This window comes from Durio zibethinus, chromosome 26 (assembly GCF_047325235.1).
Source record: "Durio zibethinus cultivar Kanyao isolate XHJ-2024 chromosome 26, ASM4732523v1, whole genome shotgun sequence".
NCBI lineage: Eukaryota > Viridiplantae > Streptophyta > Magnoliopsida > Malvales > Malvaceae > Durio > Durio zibethinus.
In genome coordinates, this window is record NC_143187.1 from 17312306 (window position 1) to 17333590 (window position 21285).

At 31.4% G+C, this 21285-nt stretch overlaps 2 protein-coding genes across 2 annotated transcripts; both read left to right on the forward strand.

Moving 5' to 3' along the window:
- Positions 1-421: 421 nt before the first annotated feature.
- LOC111275334 (mannosyl-oligosaccharide 1,2-alpha-mannosidase MNS1-like) lies at positions 422-14700 on the forward strand. The gene is made up of 14 exons (XM_022860627.2): positions 422-704; positions 1406-1453; positions 2482-2613; positions 3052-3164; positions 8074-8139; positions 8299-8470; positions 9572-9661; positions 9912-10036; positions 10137-10202; positions 11294-11402; positions 11493-11591; positions 13088-13168; positions 13246-13416; positions 14174-14700. Exons 1-14 carry the CDS (start codon positions 546-548, stop codon positions 14417-14419), a joined length of 1677 nt encoding a protein of 558 aa, XP_022716362.1. The 5' UTR covers positions 422-545; the 3' UTR covers positions 14420-14700.
- A 523-nt stretch (positions 14701-15223) lies between these two features.
- LOC111275335 (protein YIP4b-like) lies at positions 15224-18311 on the forward strand. Its single transcript, XM_022860629.2, has 3 exons — positions 15224-15897; positions 17613-17687; positions 17890-18311. The coding sequence occupies exons 1-3, from the start codon at positions 15385-15387 to the stop codon at positions 18148-18150; spliced, it is 849 nt and encodes a 282-aa protein (XP_022716364.1). The 5' UTR covers positions 15224-15384; the 3' UTR covers positions 18151-18311.
- Positions 18312-21285: the final 2974 nt, after the last annotated feature.

Here is a 21285-nt window from a genome sequence, read left to right on the forward strand (position 1 = left end):
ACATAATATAATTCTCTTTCTTACCTCATCGGTAATACTAAAATAAATAAATCTAATTTAAGAAGGTAAGAACATAATAATTAAAATAAATAAAAAATAATTTATTAATACACTTTTAAAATAAAATCTTCAATGATAATTTTTATTTTCACTTCACTATTATCATTAATTTTATATCCAAGCAAAAATTTAACCATTATTTTTAATCTTACTCTTATAATTATTAATTTTATTTTTATATTTATTTTTAATTTTATTAAAACTAATATCGTTCATCCAAATTAATCATAAATTCAATTTCATTGGTCCACTTTCACCGTTCTTGACTTTAAAAGTAATTTCGTCAATGCCACGCTTTTAATTTTATTTTAATTATTTTTCTGTAAATACTTTTTCTTTTTCTTTTTCTTCCATTTACTTTTCAGTTCGACCTAGTCTTCCTTCTCCCTCCACTCTCTTTACCTATTCTCCATTTTGTTTTATTTATATAAATATCTTTGTTTTTGAAGATCTAATTATAATTAAGAGAAATATTTCAATAAAAAATGGCGAGGAGTAGATCATCTTCATCTTCGAGTAAATTGAGATACTGTAACCCTTCGTATTATTTGAAAAGACCGAAGCGTTTGGCTCTGCTTTTAATTGTATTTGTTTCAGCTACTTTTTTCGTTTGGGATCGTCAAACTCTCGTTAGAGAACACGAGGTAAACTTTTTCTACTTTTGATTCTTTAATTTAAGGTATTGCTCCGTTTTCTTTTCTTTTTTCTTTTTTTTGTCTGAGAAATCATGATGGATGAGCATAATGTTTAACTTTCCGCTTCATTGACCAAAATTTATTACTTTGTTAATTTGATGTAAAATTGAAGGAATTATAATTTTTTTTTTATGAAGAAAGGAATAAGAATTGTTAGATCATGAATTTAAGCAAAACGACGGCTGATCTGTTTGCACTAATTGCTATCATTCTAAGATTGTTTATGGAAATTTAGACGAATTTTGATTTTGAATCAGAAAGCAGGTTAATTTGTGAATATTTCTTATTTTTCTTTTTTGTAATTTTGGTGTTGGTTTTTGGGAGAATGAATTAAGGTGTGATTCACTATTTTATAGCTAAGAAATTAGTAAAAACATTTCGAATTTGAACGTGATGAATTATAAGAAGCACTTTCTTTTATGCATTCTTGCAACCGGGATTCTGTCTTCTATGAAAAAGGGAAGTACTAAAATTATGAATTTTATGGATTTGATGGCTTAAAAATTGAGTCGATATTCAATATGATTTGGGAGAATGATATGCGATGGCAGCTGTGTGCATATTCGTTACTTGAAGTGGATACACACTGGCTATAGGAGTTAAATTCTTTTTAAATGACTGTCTATAACAAATTTCATACTGACATGCAGGTTGAAGTGTCCAAGTTGAATGATGAAGTGCTTCGATTACAAAATATGGTAAGTGCTCCATATATATGCTCTTGTTAAACTTCTTTTCTACATATTTGAATAAATGCAAACCATCATTTTCACATTCATCGATCATCTTTTTTCTAGGAGGGGGTTTTTGAGTTACTGTTTTGGACTGATAATTTTTTAGTTGAATTTATTTGGAGACTCTAGAATTAGGCATGTTTTTCAAATTCACTGTCAACATATTTTCATACAACAACAAATTAAGTTTTATATGCCATAACTCTTGAGTTGGCTGTATGAAAGGCCAAAAAAAAGGAATCATGTTAAGTCGTAGTTTTGAATATTCTTGCACTACTCATTTCTATCAAAAACAACCTTTTCATCTATTTTCTTAACCCTCATATAATCTCTTATTACTTGTATCCAAGTCTTTCGTGGTCTACTTTTAGAAGCTTTGATCTCTCTCAAACGTTTCACATGTCCAAACCATCTCAAATGGCCCTTTCTCATCTTTTCCTCAATTCGGACTACCGCTAATTTTTCTTGAATCTCTTCATTTTTTATTGTCTCTTCTAGTCTTATCACACATCCATCTAAGCATCCTCATCTTCACTACGCTCATCTTCTTCTCATGTTGTTTCTTAATAGTCCAACACTCAGTCCCATATAATAGTGCAGGTCTTACAATTGTTTTATATAACTTCGCCTTTAACTTGAAAGGCATGTTGGGATCAAACAACACATCCGACACACTTTGCCACCTCACTCATCCTACTTTAATCCAATGATTTATATCATTTTCTATCTCAATATCGCTCTGAATAATTGATTCCAAATATCGAAAATGACTGCTATTTATTTAACAAATCATCTGTTTTTCTTCTTTTATTTTGTCTTAAATGAAATTAGAGCGACTAGTCTATGGCACATGTTAGATTCCTAAAACCATATATTCTCTTAACTACCTGCATTCATGGATCATGTTGTGCTATATTGCTCTCCTTGTATGTCTCCATGCAGTGAGTTTTGGCTAAATGCATGAACTGAGTATTAACATTTGGTTCTTTCAGCTGGAGGAATTAAAGAGTAAGGTGGTGCCAAATGATCCCATTGAAATGCAAAGAAGAGAAAAAGTGAAGGAAGCTATGATTCATGCCTGGAGTTCATATGAGAAGTATGCATGGGGCAATGATGAACTTCAGGTATGCTGAAATCTTTCTGTATGTATTATATCAAGCATTTGTCTTTCCTTTTTTTCTCACTTTACTACATTTTTACTACATTTTTGGTCATATTACCAAAGTTATGATATGTAAAGTAACATTAGTATTGATGATTTGCTCAACAAACTAGTGGCTTTCTTTGCCAAATGATATGTAAAGTAACATTAATATTGATGATTTGCTCAACATGGAATTTTATGCGTACCAACTTCAACTTGTTTAAAATATGATCTCTTTTGTTATATATTTGCTCAGCTCTGTCTTATCCAAAATCTAAAACTGATGCATATAGTTTAGTGATAATTTCACATCTTAAAACAATCTGGACAGGTGCTTTGGTAGCATTCAATCACCACCCTTCTCTACAAGCTTATCATAAAGATGCTAATTTTGTTGATTTTTGATGTCATGTACCAGCCTCAGTCAAAGAATGGTGTCAATAGCTTTGGTGGTCTTGGAGCAACACTAATAGACTCCCTTGATACCTTATATATTATGGGTCTAGATGAGCAGTTTCAAAAAGCAAGAGAGTGAGTTCAACTTTCTATTGTCAGCTTTCTTGTTTTCAATATAAAGGTTTATTTTATTTTATTTAGATTGCATCATTCTCTCCTCTTCATCTGATCAGAGATTGCTTTTAAATGTGAATTTCTGTTTGCCTGTGGTTGTGATTTGGAAGAAGTTTCATAACTTAAAGGCTAGATATTACATGTCATGTTACTTTACCAATAAGGGACTGGTAATTCACTTCTGAGGGAGATATTACCATTTATAAGCAAGTTATAGTTGTTGTTTTGATAGGTTAAACTTTGTTAATAAGAAAAAGGGGGGGTTGCCTGGGGAAGACATGCCTGCTATTGTTGTCTTATATGTGTAGATTATAACTTACATGAACCAGAACACATAGATATTGCTTTTTTTTTTGGGATACAATAGCTGCTTTATTTTGGCATAGCTTATTCTTTTATTTTGGGAAAGCCACAAGACGAGTTAAATAAGAGGGTGTTTAGCAAATAATTTAGTTTGGTTGACACTTCATAGGATGTCAGTTTTCATCATGGTTTCTGATTTTTGAGAGAGGAACTTATGCAGTTGTGGAAACCTCATTCTGGATTTTAAGTTTGAATTTTGATGATGATATGATATGATATAATCTTTACAGGAGTTGGTATAGAAAAGATCTCTAAAGTTTCAACGAAGTAAAACAAGCTGGTTTCAGGGGATTAAACTTGCGAATATTATATAAAAGGAAGAAAAAGATCCTGAGCATTGTAAACACCAAGGTTTCCTAGGATTTGCGCCCAAGGTTAATTACTCAATGCAAATAAAGGGCATATTTCTGGAAAATCATCTCCAAGTAGTTCTCTATTAATTGAAAGAAATTCCATTTTTATTGAAACATGATAATCCTAATAATCCTGCCAGAGCTTGCAATAAGCACAGTGGATTTAAAACGATTCCGTAGTCTGTGAATGGAGACCTAATAACTAAGACATATATGATACAAGAATCTTACACTTAACATCTTCAATCTTTAATAAATCTTGAAATTACTAAATCACCTCTGATACTTAAAACTTGAGAAAACACCATTAAATAAAAAGCAACAGCCTTTTAATTCTGAAGAATTGCAAAAGGGCAAGAGCAAATAAGCAAAGCCTTTGCCTCTTAGATGGAGTCAGGTACATGGATCAAATTATGAAATTATATAGAAAATGCAAACAATATGAAAAGTTAAAATTAAAAAATCTCAATAATCCAAGTCTTAATAATTCAAAATAGCAAAAACTCAACAATTCATTATTTAAAGCTACTAGGAACTTAAATAATGGTAGGTGCTTTTAAGCTAAAATTGAACTGAAATATAAGCTTAAAATATTAAAGACAATCATACTGCCCTAATACCCTGAAAATGAGTAAAATACTAATTAATATAAAATATCCTAAATAATCTCAAATATTGCTAATGTATATAAAATAATTACAATTAAATGCATAATGCATTGCATTTTTTAAATAATTACAATTAAACCCATAAAAATATAATAAAGTGGCAAATAAATGTGTTAAATAATTTAATAACTCAAGCTGCTTCTTTACATCCCGCATCAATAAAACTATAATATCTATTTTATAGTAAATAAGGTCCTAAATCTGTGGAAGTTCCTAATTTTACTTATCTTTGATATTTAATTTTGACCACACAGTTCTAACATGCAATTTGCACATTCAGTATTTAAATTGGAAAAAAGAATAGAACATTTACATTCTGATTAAAACTTACTAATTTTCTGTTTAACTTGTAAATCCATCATTTGGTTCATGCCCTTCTAATAAATTAATATTGATAAGTTTAAGAATACAAATATTGTAATGCTGAATGCTAAGAAGCTGGTTAGGGATTAACCTATTTAAGATTTTATTTTGCTACTTTGTTGTAATTTTGGGGCTTATTTGTAATATTTCATAGATCTAGGGTTATATTTGGTATTTTATATTTATACTAGGGTTGAGTGTAGTAAGCTTTGTTTTTAAGTTTCAAGATTGTTAGTTTTTAGAGTGTTAAGTATTTTCTTTAAAGTCTATTTGGCATAAGAGTTTTAGTTCTTTTAGGGTTATGTTGATAGTAGCTTAAATAAATACCCTTGCTTTCGAGGGCAGACTAAGAGATTACAATAAGATATTTTTCAATATTATTGCTATTGTGATTGTGTGATGCAATCAATCTTAGGTGTGACTCCTACAGAATCCTTGGTGTGACGCTTAGATTTTCTTCATTCTTAGTTGTCTGGTGCAAATTTAACTATGATGCTTAGGTTTTTTCCTTCTTGGTTGCATGATGCGAATTTTCTTCTTGGTTGCGTGATGCTGCAATCAAGGAACACCATCCTTTATTTATTCTCCTATTGACTTAAGAATTTTAGATTATTATTGCCATAAACCCTAGCCTTTCAAGTTGTCCTATGTAATAGTGATTTGACCGGATGGCAACTTGAATCATTCAAGTAAAATTGTTAACTCTCATAAAAATGTATTTGAAATAAAACAAAAAGTTATATAGGTTTTTAATCTTTGCAACGATTTCACACCCTTAAATATTTATCTGATATTGATAATCAAAGGATAAAAGATTGTGATTCGAGTAGACTACAACTCTACATGAAAATAATTTATGTATATCATAACTCTATCACAAATTTTGTTAGAAATAAAATAATAAAAGTATAGGTATTTTTTCCTTCACCAAAATTTAACACTACTAAAATTGCATTTATATATGGTATAGGTATTTATATCTTAACTCTATGAAATGTACACTTATCTCAGCTTTGATTGCTTTCATATCAATATGTTTCACTTAAATTGGTAAGGAGAAGGGATATTTGTACTTAGTACAATCAAACATAGATATCTTCTTATTTATACCAAATTAGGGAATGAAACTGCCTATTTTTGTTTCATAGTGTATATTTACACTAGAAATGAGCCTTCGTGATGTTACGAGTCCATTGTTTTCTCAATTGAAATTTGTAAAAGTTTTCACTAATTTTTTCTTAATTTTTGTATTTTATTCCAAATTTTAGTAAATGATGATGTTAATATAATCAAATTCATTAGTTGTGGCAATGCATTTGAGAATAAAATAATTATTTTAAATACGATGTTGAAAGTGTGTCTAAATACATCACCTTAAATCAAATTTCAGTAATAATTTCAACATTTTTTAGCATTGAAATTAATATATTAATTAAATAATTAATGAAATGATTAAACTATGGATTATAGTTCTTGAATATCATAAGTTTATTTAGTTGTCAAGTCAATTAAAGTTATTTTTTAATTTAATACTAATTTTATTTGAATAACTTCAATTCAATGACACTAAAATATCTCTTAAATAATCTCAGAACAAAAAATCAAAAAGAAATTCCTAATATAAATTTTATGTATAGTGATTTGCATAATTAAAGCAAAATTTATATTTATGAGTATTTAAATTTGTAGTGGTTATTATTATAATTGAATTTTCTCTTTACTTTCTTTCTTTTTGTCCTAGTTTGAATAATTATTCTAATTAAAATTGTATTATTGTATAATTATAATGATTGATTTGATTTTTAAAAATTATTTAAATAATGGTTTATTTTCTTTTTGTATCTAGGAAAAAATGAAATAAAAAAGGAAAAATGAGAAAATTTATGTAAATAATAGGTTAAAATAGTAGATTAGATTAAGCTTTTTCTTTTTTGTTTTTTAACATTTTTATCTATAGGTTTTTGGGAAACTTTTTTCATGAAAAGTAGTTAGCTAGAAAAATAAAAAGAAAAATTTTAAAAAGAGAGGGAAAATGAAAAATGTTCTCACTTTTTTCTTCTCTTTTCCTTTCCTTTTCTTCTCTCTCTCACTCTTTTTGAAAATATCCTTCTCATTTTTTAAAATAATTGTGTTGTTCTAATTGCTTGACAAGTTGCAGCCAATTGGGCTACCAAGTGTCAAGCGATTAGAACACCCACGGCCCTTAATTTCATCTATAGTATAGATTACCTACTCAAAAAATCTTTGATGGACCCGGCTAAGTCATCACTAGTTCTTGTAATTATGTCCTTTTTACCACCCACTGCAATTCGGCATTTATGGCAGAAAATCAGGCATATATTCTCAATTTTATTCCCCTAGGCTCTCCTTTTTTACTTGTACACCTAAAAAATGCAGTTCTGAAAGTAAGAATAATAGAACTGCATTCACTTTCTTTATGATATTTTGTGGCATCATGTAATGGTTTTTCTTAGTTCTGCTGCCCCTAGGGTACAACTTAAAGCTTCACATATGTTTCATTTGTTGTGGAGGGAAATTCTAGATCACCTTTTCTTTTCAATAAGAAACTCTTTGATCACCTTATTTCTCTAATCATGAACAATGTGAAATGATGAAAACATGGGGCGAATTGTTATCATGTAATGCAATGAAGTTTCATCATTGCTCTCTCTCTCTCCCCCTCTCTCCTCAGCCTACTGTCTCCCTTTTTCCTGTTGTATGTTTGTCAGGAATCTTTCAACATTCTTAGAACTTCATTATTATTCCATCAACCTCCTTTTACAAGGATACCAGTGTGTATGTGTCCCCTGAGGTCCGTGGCGACCATTACTAAGTCAAATTGGTTATTTACTTATTTTGATTCCAACTGTTTGAGTTCAATAATTGCATTTGATTGGCACCCATGCTCTTCCGGTTAGGTTGCAAGGAGTATTTTATCCTGGTCATTTGCACAATACTAGGGTGTGATCAGTGGTGCTTTGGGGAGTAGGCAAGCATTGAGCTGCATCACCCAATTGCCTGTCTGGTCACTATTCCTAAGTACACGTAATATGTAATACTGTTTTCCTGGAGGTTTATGGTTAAATTACTATATTGAAAGGTGTGTTGTGCTGTTGTTTGCAGGTGGGTTGCAAACTCATTGGATTTTAATAAGGACTATGATGCCAGTGTTTTCGAGACAACCATAAGGTTGCATTTATCAGGTTTATATGTGTATTAGTTGTTTTATCAAGAAACTGTTATGAGTTATGATCCTTTCCCCCCTTCCAAATAATTTTTTTGTTTTTGTTTTCAAATTGACACTAATATTTGACTGATTTGTCCTGTCTATCCTAATTGAATATTCAGAGTTGTAGGTGGACTTCTTAGTGCATATGATCTTTCAGGCGACAAGGTTTTCGTTGAAAAAGCTAGAGATATTGCAGATAGATTGCTACCTGCATGGGATACTTCTACTGGGATCCCCTATAATGTTATCAACTTGGCTCGTGGAAATGCACATAACCCTGGATGGACAGGGGTAAGTCTTTTGCATTGCTGCTGTGTAGCCTTTACTCTCGTTGGTTCTATAGCACTGAAAGTTCTTTTAAATTTCGTGAATAAGCAAGGTGGATTGGATTATGATCCCTCTAGCATATATCAGTTGGAGCCCTTATTTTATGCTGTTGGATCAGCAGGTCATGGCCTCCTTCCGGTTGCCATCTCTTCTTTACCCTGAACTACTGGTGTTATAAAGGTGTGCACCTAGGTGCTAAGGTGCAGTGCCTAATCAACCAAAGTGCCTTGCATCCCTTTGGGCAAGGTGTCTTTGGTCAACGCACATAAAAGCTTGCACAGCTTAAATGTGCCTTTGGTTTTTTTTTTTCTTATTAGCTGTAGTTTTAAATGAAAAAAGTGGAAAACACAAATGCCCTTTACAATAAAGATCACCAAGACGGTCCATGTGCAACTTTTTGTTGAAGATGGAAGAGAAGGAAATATTGAGCTAGTGTCTAATGATGACTTTTAGTTAACTACTTATAAAACTTGATCTTTAGAATACATTAGCTGATGGAATGGAGCTAATTTTTCAATGCTAGTTAATTGTATATAGATTTTAAGTTTGTTAGATGAAATGTATAAAATTTCCTTTCTTATATGTATATGTGTATTATAGTTTTTCTTTTCTAAAATATATAAAGCAATAGCACCTTACATTATCAAGGCAAGTGCTTTTCTATCTTGCACCTTGGGTGATGTAAATGGGTCCTTGCACATTGGACATCACTAACATTGCTGAAGACTTAGTGGAGCATGCTTTGGTTAGAGTGCAATTGTGGAGAAGCATTTATTTAGCTGATTCCTGTACTTGAGATTAATGCACAACCGAGTTTGATTTGAAAACTGTTATTTGGTTATCCAACAAATACAATGACAGGCACTGGAGATTATTTTCTGTCTGTTTTTAGTAAATCATTTATTAGGTCTTTCATTATCGTTTAAATGGTAGTTTATTTCATTCCACCAGTAGAAAAATTACCTCCTAAGAAGAAAGCTTTATTATGTGACTTAGGGGCTGATATTAGTTAATTATTTTATACATTTATTTCATTGAGTTTGATTTTCCCCCTCTGTTCCCTAGGGTGAAAGTATTCTTGCAGATTCAGGGACAGAGCAACTGGAGTTTATTGCTCTTTCACAAAGAACAGGAGATCCCAAGTATCAGGAGAAGGTATATTCATCTCATGTTTATGCATGCATATGTTACAGAATTTTTTTCTAGTTGTTTTGCTATGACTGCTTAGGTGATATCTGACTTCAGTGCGAAGCCAATTGCTAATCTCATTTCTCAGAAGTTGGGTTAAATTGTTTTAAAGATATGCTGAAAAGACACAACCACTGGCTCTTTGAGAAAAAACAGTTTTAAGTGGCTATTGGTTGCTGAGGTGGTTAATTAATTTGCTTGTGCTTTAATGTGTTAGGTGGAGAAGGTTATTGTTGCGCTTAATAAAACTTTCCCAGCTGATGGTTTGCTTCCCATCTATATTAATCCTGACAGAGGAACTGGTTCATACTCAACTATAACCTTTGGTGCTATGGGTGATAGGTATTTACCATTTGAAACTTCCACCTTCTTTTACCTGGCTTCAAATTTCATCATTTTTTTTCATTTGAGGTTTTGCATAAAATAAACAAGTTTATTGCAGCTTCTATGAGTATCTGCTCAAAGTCTGGATACAAGGAAACAAAACATCATCTTTAAAATTTTATAGGTGAGGAGTCCTTCATCTCTCGTTTCTCCATTTGCATTTTTGAATTGCTGCCATCAAAGCTTTGAAGGATGATAAAATCTTTTTTGTTCGAAAGTTAAGACTTTGAAGGAGATATTTTTGAAGAAATCTCTAGAATAAAACTATTTTATTCTTTTATATTTTTCTTATTACAATGCTAGAATTGCATGAAAATATATAGGCTAAAGACTGAATATTCTCAGCCTTAAAACCCAAGATTTTCATGTATTAAAACAGCTAATCAAAGAAGTAATTTACTCTCTACATATAATAGGAAAATATCTAATGGATTTGGTGTAATTAACCAAATCACACCAAATCACTCCTTATTCTAAAAATAAGAGGCTTAACTAAAATAGGCAAAGTAAACTAATCAAGTAATAATGCAGATTAGATTTCCACAATTTTAATATACAGACATTGAAAGCACTTACTACCCCTTTTCCTGGTACCTCTCCCTTTATAGAAGTTTGGTTGAGATTATTATTGATGCATTTTTACTTTTGATATTTCAGCTTTCAATTTTGCAACTCTAAAACCGCCCCAACTCAGCTGAACTCAATATGAGTTTATGACTGAACCTCATAGTACCTGGTTATTAAAGTTCTCCTTCCATCCTGCACAATTAAGTTTATGCTTCGCAGATTTCAGAAATGGAATCATTGTTTACCACGTTGTGATTTTGGGTCTACTTTTGCTTCTATTATTCTATTTCCCTAGAATGAAAGCACTTTTGTTGTTGGCACATCTCTAGGCTCATAAAAAAGCATTCTACTTATATCAAATGGGTGTCACTACCAAGGTTTTTGTATACTTTTTTTCTGAAGTCTGAAGTATGAAAAAAAAATGTAAAAGACTTGGTGAGGGCTGAATTTGGGTGATTGAGATAAATCCTTAGTGGACTTCCGAACATAAAACCATTATCACCATGAACAAGAATAAAAATGCTGACAGTCTTTATTGATGAATTTGATTGTCATGTTTTAAGCATATAATATTTAATGCAATACTCAACTATTTTATTTTGATTAACTTTCTAATGAGAAAACCCCATTGTGGAATGTTGGATGTAGAGATATGTGGGAGACATCAATGAAAGGTCTACTAAGCTTAATTAGAAGATCAACACCATCATCGTTTGCATATATGTGTGAGAAAAATGGGGATTCACTGACAGACAAGGTAATTTAGGTTACCGTGGCTCTAGTGCTGCATTGTTATTTTATAGTGTGATCATTTGACTTCTTGCTTTGACATTTCATATTTATGCAGATGGATGAATTAGCATGCTTTGCTCCAGGAATGCTGGCTTTAGGATCATCTGGTTATGGTCCTGTTGAGGCTAAGAAATTTCTTTCCCTTGCTGAAGAGGTATTTTTGATGACTTGAAATGCTAAGCTTAAAGTGCTTTGACCTTGATTTTGCTATTGAAAAATGTTTCATATTTTCATTGAATTTCCCTTGGACAAAATAAAAGTTAGCCTTACTGGTTCTGACACAGAAAGTTGATGTCATCCATGAGATCAGTAGATGACCTAATCCCAGATTATTGCTAATGTTGTTTCTGTACATACAGCCATATGTATCTGGGAAAACATGGAAAAGTATAAGAAACCTATTTTCCTTTAATGGTCAAAACTCAAAGGCAGGTTCATAAATATTTCTAAGCCTTCATGTCCATTTGGGTCTGTGCATACCCTCCTTTCATGGAGAGTAAACTAGATAGGTTAAGGTGAGTGTGGCTTGCTCAATGAAAGAGAATTAAACTATTTTTGCTATGAGGTTTCACATGTAAGAGTTTTCTTCATGCCTTCTAACAGAAGAATGAAATTGGCAACCTAGAATGAAATTCTACACACATGACTTTTTTTAATTTAGTAGAGGTCTACAATCAATTTATTTATGTGAGATTTAGTTCTTCACATGTTGGCTCTGTAGATTACTTCCCTCTGTATAGGGCACATTTCCTTCTTGTTTCCATTAACAAGCATTACCTTCTTCAATATGATCTCATGCTTTGGTATTCAGTCATTAAGGGTTTGCTTAGTAGGAAGAATGGAAAGGGGTGAGAATGAAAATTTTGTTAATTTAATGGTTAAAATTCATAACCACTTTCCTACTTTGTAGCTTAACCATTAGATTAACAAGTTTTTCATCCTCATTCCTTTCCATCCTTCCTACCAAGTAAAGCCTAAGAGTTTAATACTTGCCTTTTTTTTTGGATAAGCTGAATTTTATTTTCTAAAGCTAGCAAAATTTTGCTACAATAAAACCTCGCTTTACAAGATCCTCATACAACTAGTTTGGAGCCTATTCAGGCACTTCTATATTAAGTCCCCAATCTTCGCAAAGCTTCCTATTGACAGCATCACCAGCTATTCTTAGCCCATGAAGCCTGTATCTTACCACCTCCTTTAGTCTCTCCACCACTTTGAATAGTTGTCTCCTCCAGTTGCTTAGCCACGGTCTGATTCCTCTCCCTCCATATCAGATATATGCATGCATTCCAGGTAATTTGCAATATAGTTGAGAAAAATGCTCTCCCTTGTAGTTTGTTCATTGCCCAACCCAACTCAGCTGCCCAACATTCTACTCTTCTGGTTATCTGGCCTCTTGCGTCTTGCCTTTTTGGCTTCTTGCTTGCTTTTCAAATACGTGGACATGTGTGCATTGCAGTTATTTATTTTTTTCTTTTTTTCTTTTTCATTGAGAGCAAAAGTTATGTAAAACATTGTGTCTTCAGGTAAGGTGGGTTTTGGGATGTATGGGTGGGTTATAAATAGGTTGGCTTCCAAATACTTGTTTATGATCTGTTCAAACAGCTGCTGGTTCTTCGGATCTGGACTTGATTCTGTCTTCTTATGCAGCTTGCTTGGACTTGTTACAATTTCTACCAGTCCACACCAACAAAATTAGCTGGAGAGAATTATTTCTTTAAAAATGGACAGGTAAGTTTTTGTTATTCACATGATATATTAGAGATTATCATATTATATGATGACATTTTTAAGTGTAATCTTTTCAGGACATGAGTGTGGGTACATCCTGGAACATATTGAGACCAGAGACAGTTGAATCACTCTTTTACCTGTGGCGTTTAACTGGTAATAAGACATATCAAGAATGGGGTTGGAATATATTTCAGGCATTTGAAAAGAACTCCCGGATAGAATCTGGATATGTTGGGCTGAAGGATGTAAGTGCTTATTGAACCCGCAGCATGATATCATTGATTTTCTGTGTTTATCCTTTCAAAACAGATCACAATTTTCAAGGAAAAAAACAATAAGATGCTCTGCTAGCATTTCAATACTTTAGCTTGTGCTTGGATTGAGGGGAAAGGGGGGAAGTAGAAAGGAAATGAGGGGAGAGGAAAATTCCCTTCGTCTTGGACAGGTTTTATATTGAATGGAAGGGTAAGTGAGGGAAAGCATTGTCCCTCCAAGTTCCTTGAAACCTCATTTTCATCACTGTCCAAGTTGCGAAACTTAGAACTTCTATATATGATACCATATTCATTTTATAAAATGCATTGGCCATACAAGTTTCTTTCCTAGAGTAAATTTCCTGAAATGATTTAAAGTTAATATGTGAAATTGAAAATGAAATTTAGCATCATAATTCCTATTGGTGTCTTGTGGTGGATATTCACTTTGCCTAACCTCATCACTATTTGAGTTTCTACTTTTAGTTTGCCAATGAGGCCTTGGTTTATTGGAAGGAGGAGGCCCTAGAACCTTAAGGTCCTAAGTTCAAGTGCCACTGTGTATGGGTTTGGTTGTTTAGTTAAGTTATAGTTTATTAGTTGATTATTCAGTAATATAATAGTTGATTATGTGAATGTAATATTTGATTATGAGTGTAATTTCAAAAAAAAGAAAAATTACTAGAAGCAGAATGGTCTGATTTTATTGTTGTAATGATTAATTGCTAATTTTTTTGTTTTTTGTCAGGTTAACACTGGTGATAAAGACAACATGATGCAAAGCTTTTTTCTCGCGGAGACATTGAAATATCTTTATCTTCTTTTCTCACCCCCTACAGTCATCCCATTGGATGAGTGGGTTTTCAACACAGAAGCACACCCTTTAAGAATCGTTAACCGCAATGATGCAAATTTTGCAGAATCGAAAGGGCAACATAAACCAGTGATTAGAAGAATACGAGGCAGGAAGGCAGGTCGATTGGATGGTAATTAGGATTCATTTGCAGTTTATTGTTTTTGGCTGAACTCACTCATATGATTTTAGACGTCAAATAGATGACAAGCTAGAGGTTATAACTTTGTAGTATATTGAAATAGACAGAAGAGTAGGTCTCCTCTTCCCATCAGAGAAGCATGCGGCTCGCTCGAACCAAATGCCTTCATTCCAGGCTTAGTGTAAACTGTTGTATCATATATTCATATTGGCTTGAAATGCCATCTCTTTACCTTCTTAAAATGGATGTCTAGCATATAATATATCTAACATTTCTCGAAGCTTTTCGCTTAGGGTTTGTGTAGGATATCCATTTGGAATCTTGTGAAAGAATGTTTTATTTGCATTTTCTCTTTTTACAGAGAAGGTTTAGGTGTTAGTTATCCGGACCGAATTGTTTTTAATACATTTAAATAGATTTTTATTTTATAGAAATTCAAATGTATAAAAAAAATTAATTCAAATATAATTCAGATTGGTTAGGATATTTTTTATTCTATAATACGAAATTTGAATTAATTTGAATATTTAATATTTAATTGAAATTAAATCAAACAGAGAAACAAATCGATCTAAATTGAACCGCGATTACGAATTTCATCTTTTTCCTCAGCCCAAACCAAAATCTGACGGACGTCCTGTTCTTTAACACCGATGAGATCAATCTATCCTATCAGCTTTTACGCTCGTTCAACGGTTCTTCAATCTTACATAGTGGTAGCGTCAACGCTCCAACGACGACGTTTTATGCCACCAGCAAGACAACGAACAATAACTTCCCAAAAGAAAAAAGAAAAAGAAAATCAAACTCCCAAAATCAAATTCCCAACAAACGAACGCACCCTCTCTCCTTCTTCTCAATTCCTCGTTCATTTCTCCTCCTTGATTCCTCCTTCTCTCATAGTCATATCCCTTCTCCCAAACAAATAAACAAAATTTTGTTTCAAGAAAAAAAAAAAACAAATATGTCAAATTCGCACAGCGATACGATACCTCTTCACGCGTCGTCCCAATCGGACATCGACGAGATCGAGAATCTAATCCACGCCAGCGTCCAATCTGGCCCAGCCACAGTCCACCCGGCCCGCCCTCCAAGCCCACCTCGGGCCTCCATTCCTGTCTCCTCTTCCCCCTTCATCCAATCTAACATTCCTCCTCCGTCTTCACTCTCCTCATCATCCTCCAATCAGAAGGTGCCGTCTGTCCCTGCCGCCCCTCCTCCTCCTCCACCCGTCGGTAACTCTAGCAGCATCGTGGCCACTGGGTTCGGTCCCCCGCCCAACACCCTAACGGAGCCCGTTTGGGACACGGTGAAAAGAGATCTTTCCCGGATCGTAAGTAACTTGAAGCTGGTGGTGTTCCCGAATCCCTACAGAGAAGATCCAGGAAAGGCGTTGAGAGATTGGGATCTTTGGGGTCCTTTCTTCTTCATTGTCTTCTTGGGACTCACCCTTTCTTGGTCCGCCTCCGTTAAAAAGGTTTGCTCTCACACTGGATTTCGATTTACATTTTTTTTTTAATTTTTATATATACTTGGGTATTTGTATTTGGAATTTGTCTCCATTTGATAATTTTAAGTAGAGCGCAATGGCACAACATGATTTATGTACCTGATCTCACATCATAAAAGAAAGGCTTAGTTTGCAATTGCAATTGAATTTGATAGTTTTGCAAGGATTTTCATATGTATTTGTACAAACCATATTGACACTTATCAATGGGCTGTGGTTTGAAGATTTATTTGTTTTATGACGACTCTAGTCTTGAATTCAAGTTGCAATTCTTAAGATTGGGACTTCGGGCATGATATATAGTCTATGCATCTTTCCAGTAAATTTTTTTATTGTTATTCTCAGCTGCTCCTATTATTATTTGTAATGTTTACTGATCTTGGAATCCCATCTCTGTTGATCATTGCCTCTCCTTCAAAGTCATAGAGTTTAGATGAGATCTAGTACTCACCAGTTATGGCTTAGAAGCTAGAGGATTAGGATTCTTAGTCCTTTGAACTTTTGCATGGTTTTGACCATAATTGAAGCTTTTGTTCAATTTAAGTAACCTTATCCTTTGGCTTGCCCACCTGTCTGCATAGCCACATGTACTGTTGCTTGTGTCTTTGGCCTTTTCCTTCTAGAGATGGATATGATCCAGCCGCATTTAGTGATAAAAGTTGAGGTCGACCTAGGACAGAATGGAGATAGCCTGAGGTGCTTGGTTCCCTACAACAAAAACAGTAACAACAAACTAATTAGGCCTTATTATCTCATAACTCTGAAGTTGACTATATGAAAGGCTAAAAAAGGCATTCATGTTAAGTTGTAGTTTTGAATCTTCTTGTGGCACCCATTTCTATCAAGAACAACTTTTCCATCTACTTTCTTAACCCTCATATCATCTTTTATTACTTGCATCCACGTCTTTCGTGTTCTACCTCCAAAAGCTTTGGTCTCTCCCAAATCCAAAAGCTCATTTCTCCTAACTGGTGCATAGATAGGCCTACATTTCAAATGTTCAAACCATCTCAAACAACCCTTTCTCATCTTTTCCTTAATTTGGACTACTTCTAATTTTCTTCGAATCTTTTCATTTCTGATTTTGTCTCTTCTAGTCTTATCACATATCCATCTAAGCATCCCCATCTCTGCTACACTCATTTTCTTCTCATGTTGTTTCTCAACAGCCCAACACTTTGTCCCATATAGCAATGTAGGCCTTATAGTTGTTTTATACAACTTCACCTTTAACTTGAAATGCATGTTTGCAATCACATAATATATCTGACACACTTTGCCACCTGAGGTGCTTGGTTCCTTATTTGCATGAAATTCCTTCAAGAACTTTTGATGCATGATGACGTTGCTTTACATTTTGAAGAGATATCATCTTACTGTATTTTGTGATTACTTTTGATCTTGCTTCTCCTCGTGTCATATTTGTGATTTCTCTTCTTACAATCTTGCCTCATCTTTTCTACTTTTTTTTATCTGACATTGATATTCTGGCAAGTTTTTTCTGTTATGCATATTTTCAATGTATAAGAGGCATCTCTTATGTTTGTATCTAGACCTTTCTTCCTTTTTTTCTGCTATATATATATATATATATATATTTCCTACTTTCTGTTTATTTATGAAATTATCATGGCTTTTAGTTAGTCATTACTAACTTTTTCTCCTCTTAAAAAATGTTCCAGTCTGAGGTATTTGCTGTTGCATTCGCACTGCTTGCAGCTGGTGCTGTAATCTTGACGTTGAATGTACTACTACTGGTAATTTTCTCTTTCCTTTACAGGGTAAAATTTTGACCATGTGTGCAAGCTTTTGAAATTGAGTCAAATATTATATCTGGTCTGAGAATTCCCCTTTTACATATAATTAGATACCATTTTTTTGAAAGTTAGGTATAAAAAGCTTGCATAGATGGTAAGTGTATGACTTGTGCTGAGGTTTTTTTTCTTTGCATTGTTTCAGGGTGGGCATATAATATTTTTCCAGAGTCTGAGTCTTCTAGGTTATTGTTTGTTCCCTCTGGATATCGGAGCCCTAATCTGTATGTTGAAGGACAATGTGATAGTCAAAGTGATAGTGGTCTGTGTGACATTGGCTTGGAGCTCATGGGCTGCCTATCCTTTCATGAGTTCAGCTGTCAATCCTAGGAGAAAAGCACTTGCACTCTACCCCGTTTTTCTTATGTATGTATCCGTTGGTTTTCTCATCATTGCCATTGATTGATGTTCCTTCCCTTTAGGTGTTCCAAAAGAAATATCAAAACTTTTATGGTGGAGTTACATAGGAATGTCTGTATTTTTTTTTTTTTTTTGACCTGACACAATCTTTGAAGGCTAATTCGCCAAATATGATATACTAGCTGTATCAAATCGTTTTGTGTTCTACTTCTTGCTTTCTTTATTTCTCTTGTTAGTGATGATTTAAGGGCTCAGGCTGCAATGGGGCGTATTAGCTATTGAGCTTTCTTTTTTTTTTTTTTTCTCTATTAATTTTTATTTGTGGAAGGGGATTTGAACCATTTTGTAATCTCATTTTTGTGTTGTTTTGTTTTGGATTTGTCCCTTCACCTGTGCCATGAGATGCATATCAAAGTACTGGATGCGCTAAAATGGCTCAAAAAAAAAAAAAGAAAAAAGAAAGTTGTGATCCGTTGTCTTTCATCCTAAAACTTGATTTCTGTTGAAATGGTAACACGACACATCATGTCTTAGGGAAGGGTATTTCCTATGGGTTAATTAATTAACTTGTTTTCCTTTGGATTATAATGAAATTATCAACGAACCAACCTTCTAATATATGTCGATTCTTACAAAGGGATTTGGGCTGTTGAAGGGTGTTTTTGTCTTTTACTTGAAATTTTGATGTTAAAAAAAATAAAAAGAAAAAAAGGGCCACTATAGGTGGAAGCCAATCCAATTTGTCTTGATTTAACAGAAAATTTAGACTCAAATTCAAAAAAGTCTGAATTTGAAATAATTTCAATCTGGAACGACTCAAAGTCAAAGTAAAACAAACTCGTAATGACTCAAATTTAAAATTAATTCCATTTGAAATCCGTAAAATTTGATAAAAGAGTAAATTATATATAATGTTATATTACAGAATATTTGGTTATTAGGTAAAATTTGTTGATATAAATATTTATGTGAATAGTTTTTCTTTTCGATAATTAGAAAATTTTTAAAATTTTTCTTTATAATGACATATAAAATATTTTTTAATTTTAAATTATTTATCAAAAATATATTTAAAAATTATTTAATTATCCAAAATTTTCAAAATTTAAATGGAAGACCAATTCATATATATAAAATAAAAAATTTTCACATTATTTATAATTAACTCTCATTATCTTTTATTGCAATTGTTGTTTCAATTTTAGTTATATTTTTTTACAGCAAGTTTTAATTTTAAATTTTTAACTGTTGGTTTCATATTATCAACATTTTTTTGACCAATTTAAATTTAAAATAATTAAATATATAAAATTATCCATTTAAATTAAAAAGTAAATTATAATATAAATTTAAAAATTTAAAAGTTAATCTTATTTAATTCAAATTTCATTAGTTACGTAGATATATATATTTTTTAATTTTAAAATCTTAAAACGATATTTTTACTTTCATAAAAATTTTTATTCATTTATTTTTTAAAACATTTTAAAATTTAAAAGATAAATATCACTTATTATATTTTTTAAATTCAAAATATATTTATCAATTTAAAAATGATCTATACACTTTAATTGTTATGCAATAAACCTATAAATAGTATATGCTACACCATTATTATTTTTTCAATTTACAACTTTTCTTTGAAAGGTATACTATTACTTTTATAATTTTATTCTTATAAAAAAATAATATTTATCTCAAACAATTTTTCTTTTAATACTCATTTACTATTTTTTTGCTTTCATATTTTTTTTTTTTTGAAGTATTGATCAATTGTTATGATATGTTCATAGATATTTATTAAAATTCTTTTGTCTTCCAAAAAATTTTTTTTATTAAAATATAACTTATTAAGATATCTTTTTTCTTAAAATTGTATAATTTTATTTTTGGTGATTTTTTTTTTACTTTAACTTATTATAAAAAATATTATTTTTTATTTTTCATATTTTTCATATATTTCAGAAATAATTTATTTTGTTATAAGTTAGTTATTGAAATCATACAATTTGGTTCTAATAAAATAAATACTATCATTTCTAGAGGAAAAATACTTATTTCAATGCTTGCTTTGATATATGAATAATTGTTTTGAGTTAATTGATGAGGTACCAATGATATAAATATTATATTCTTTTGCTTCTATTTTAAGATAAATGACTAAAGAGATATTTAACTTGATTGTAGCATATATCATTACTATTGGTTTAGATTTATAATTATATACTTTCAATATTTTAAAAAATACTCTAAGATAATTTATAAATCAAATGGTTTTGTCTACAACTTTTATATTTTTTTTCATTCTTATCAGTAAAAACATTTTTATACTTTACATATTTACTCAACAACTTTCGATAACTCATAATTCATGAATCAAACATTTTAGAATTTTTTTTTCATCTTGTATCATGAACCAAACAGATTATATACACACACATACATATATACATATATATATACATTTTTAAAATAAAAATTTTAGAATCAAGATATGATAAATTATTTTTTTCAAATAAAAAATTAAAATATATTTTTTATTAAAATAATATATAAATTAAAATAAATTAAAAAATATAATAAAAAATCTATGCATTGCACGAATTAAAATATTAGTGTTTTGATAATTTGAATTTGGAATGATCATATTCTAAGTAAAACAAACTTGTAATGAGTCAAATCTAAAACTAATTCAATTTGAGATTTGTAAATATTAAAAAGGAGTTGAAATGTAATTAGCCTGATTGAACTTGAATTGATCGATGTTTGTAATTGTCAAAACCTGAGAGGCTCTAAATCTCCTACACTCCAAACCTAAAATTGTTTGTATCTAAAATCATCCAAATCGAAAATAATTTGAACCTATAGACAAACCAACCCAAACCCACCCAATTACGACCTATAAATATTAGGAATCTACCCTCTCTTCAGTCTCATATTAAGACTGGAAAGACCAATTAAGGCAATTGAGAAAATTAAAAATTGATTAAAAAATTATTTTCAGTTTGATTTATATTGGTTTTGATTCGAGTTGTGGACAATTCTATTTAGTTTGATTCAATTTTCTAAGTTGAAAATCAAAATTATCCAATTCAAATAAAATTTTATTTTTATTAATTTTTTAATTACTTATAAATTTTTATAATAAAAAAAAGTGTTTTATTTTTAAAAAAGTTAGAAT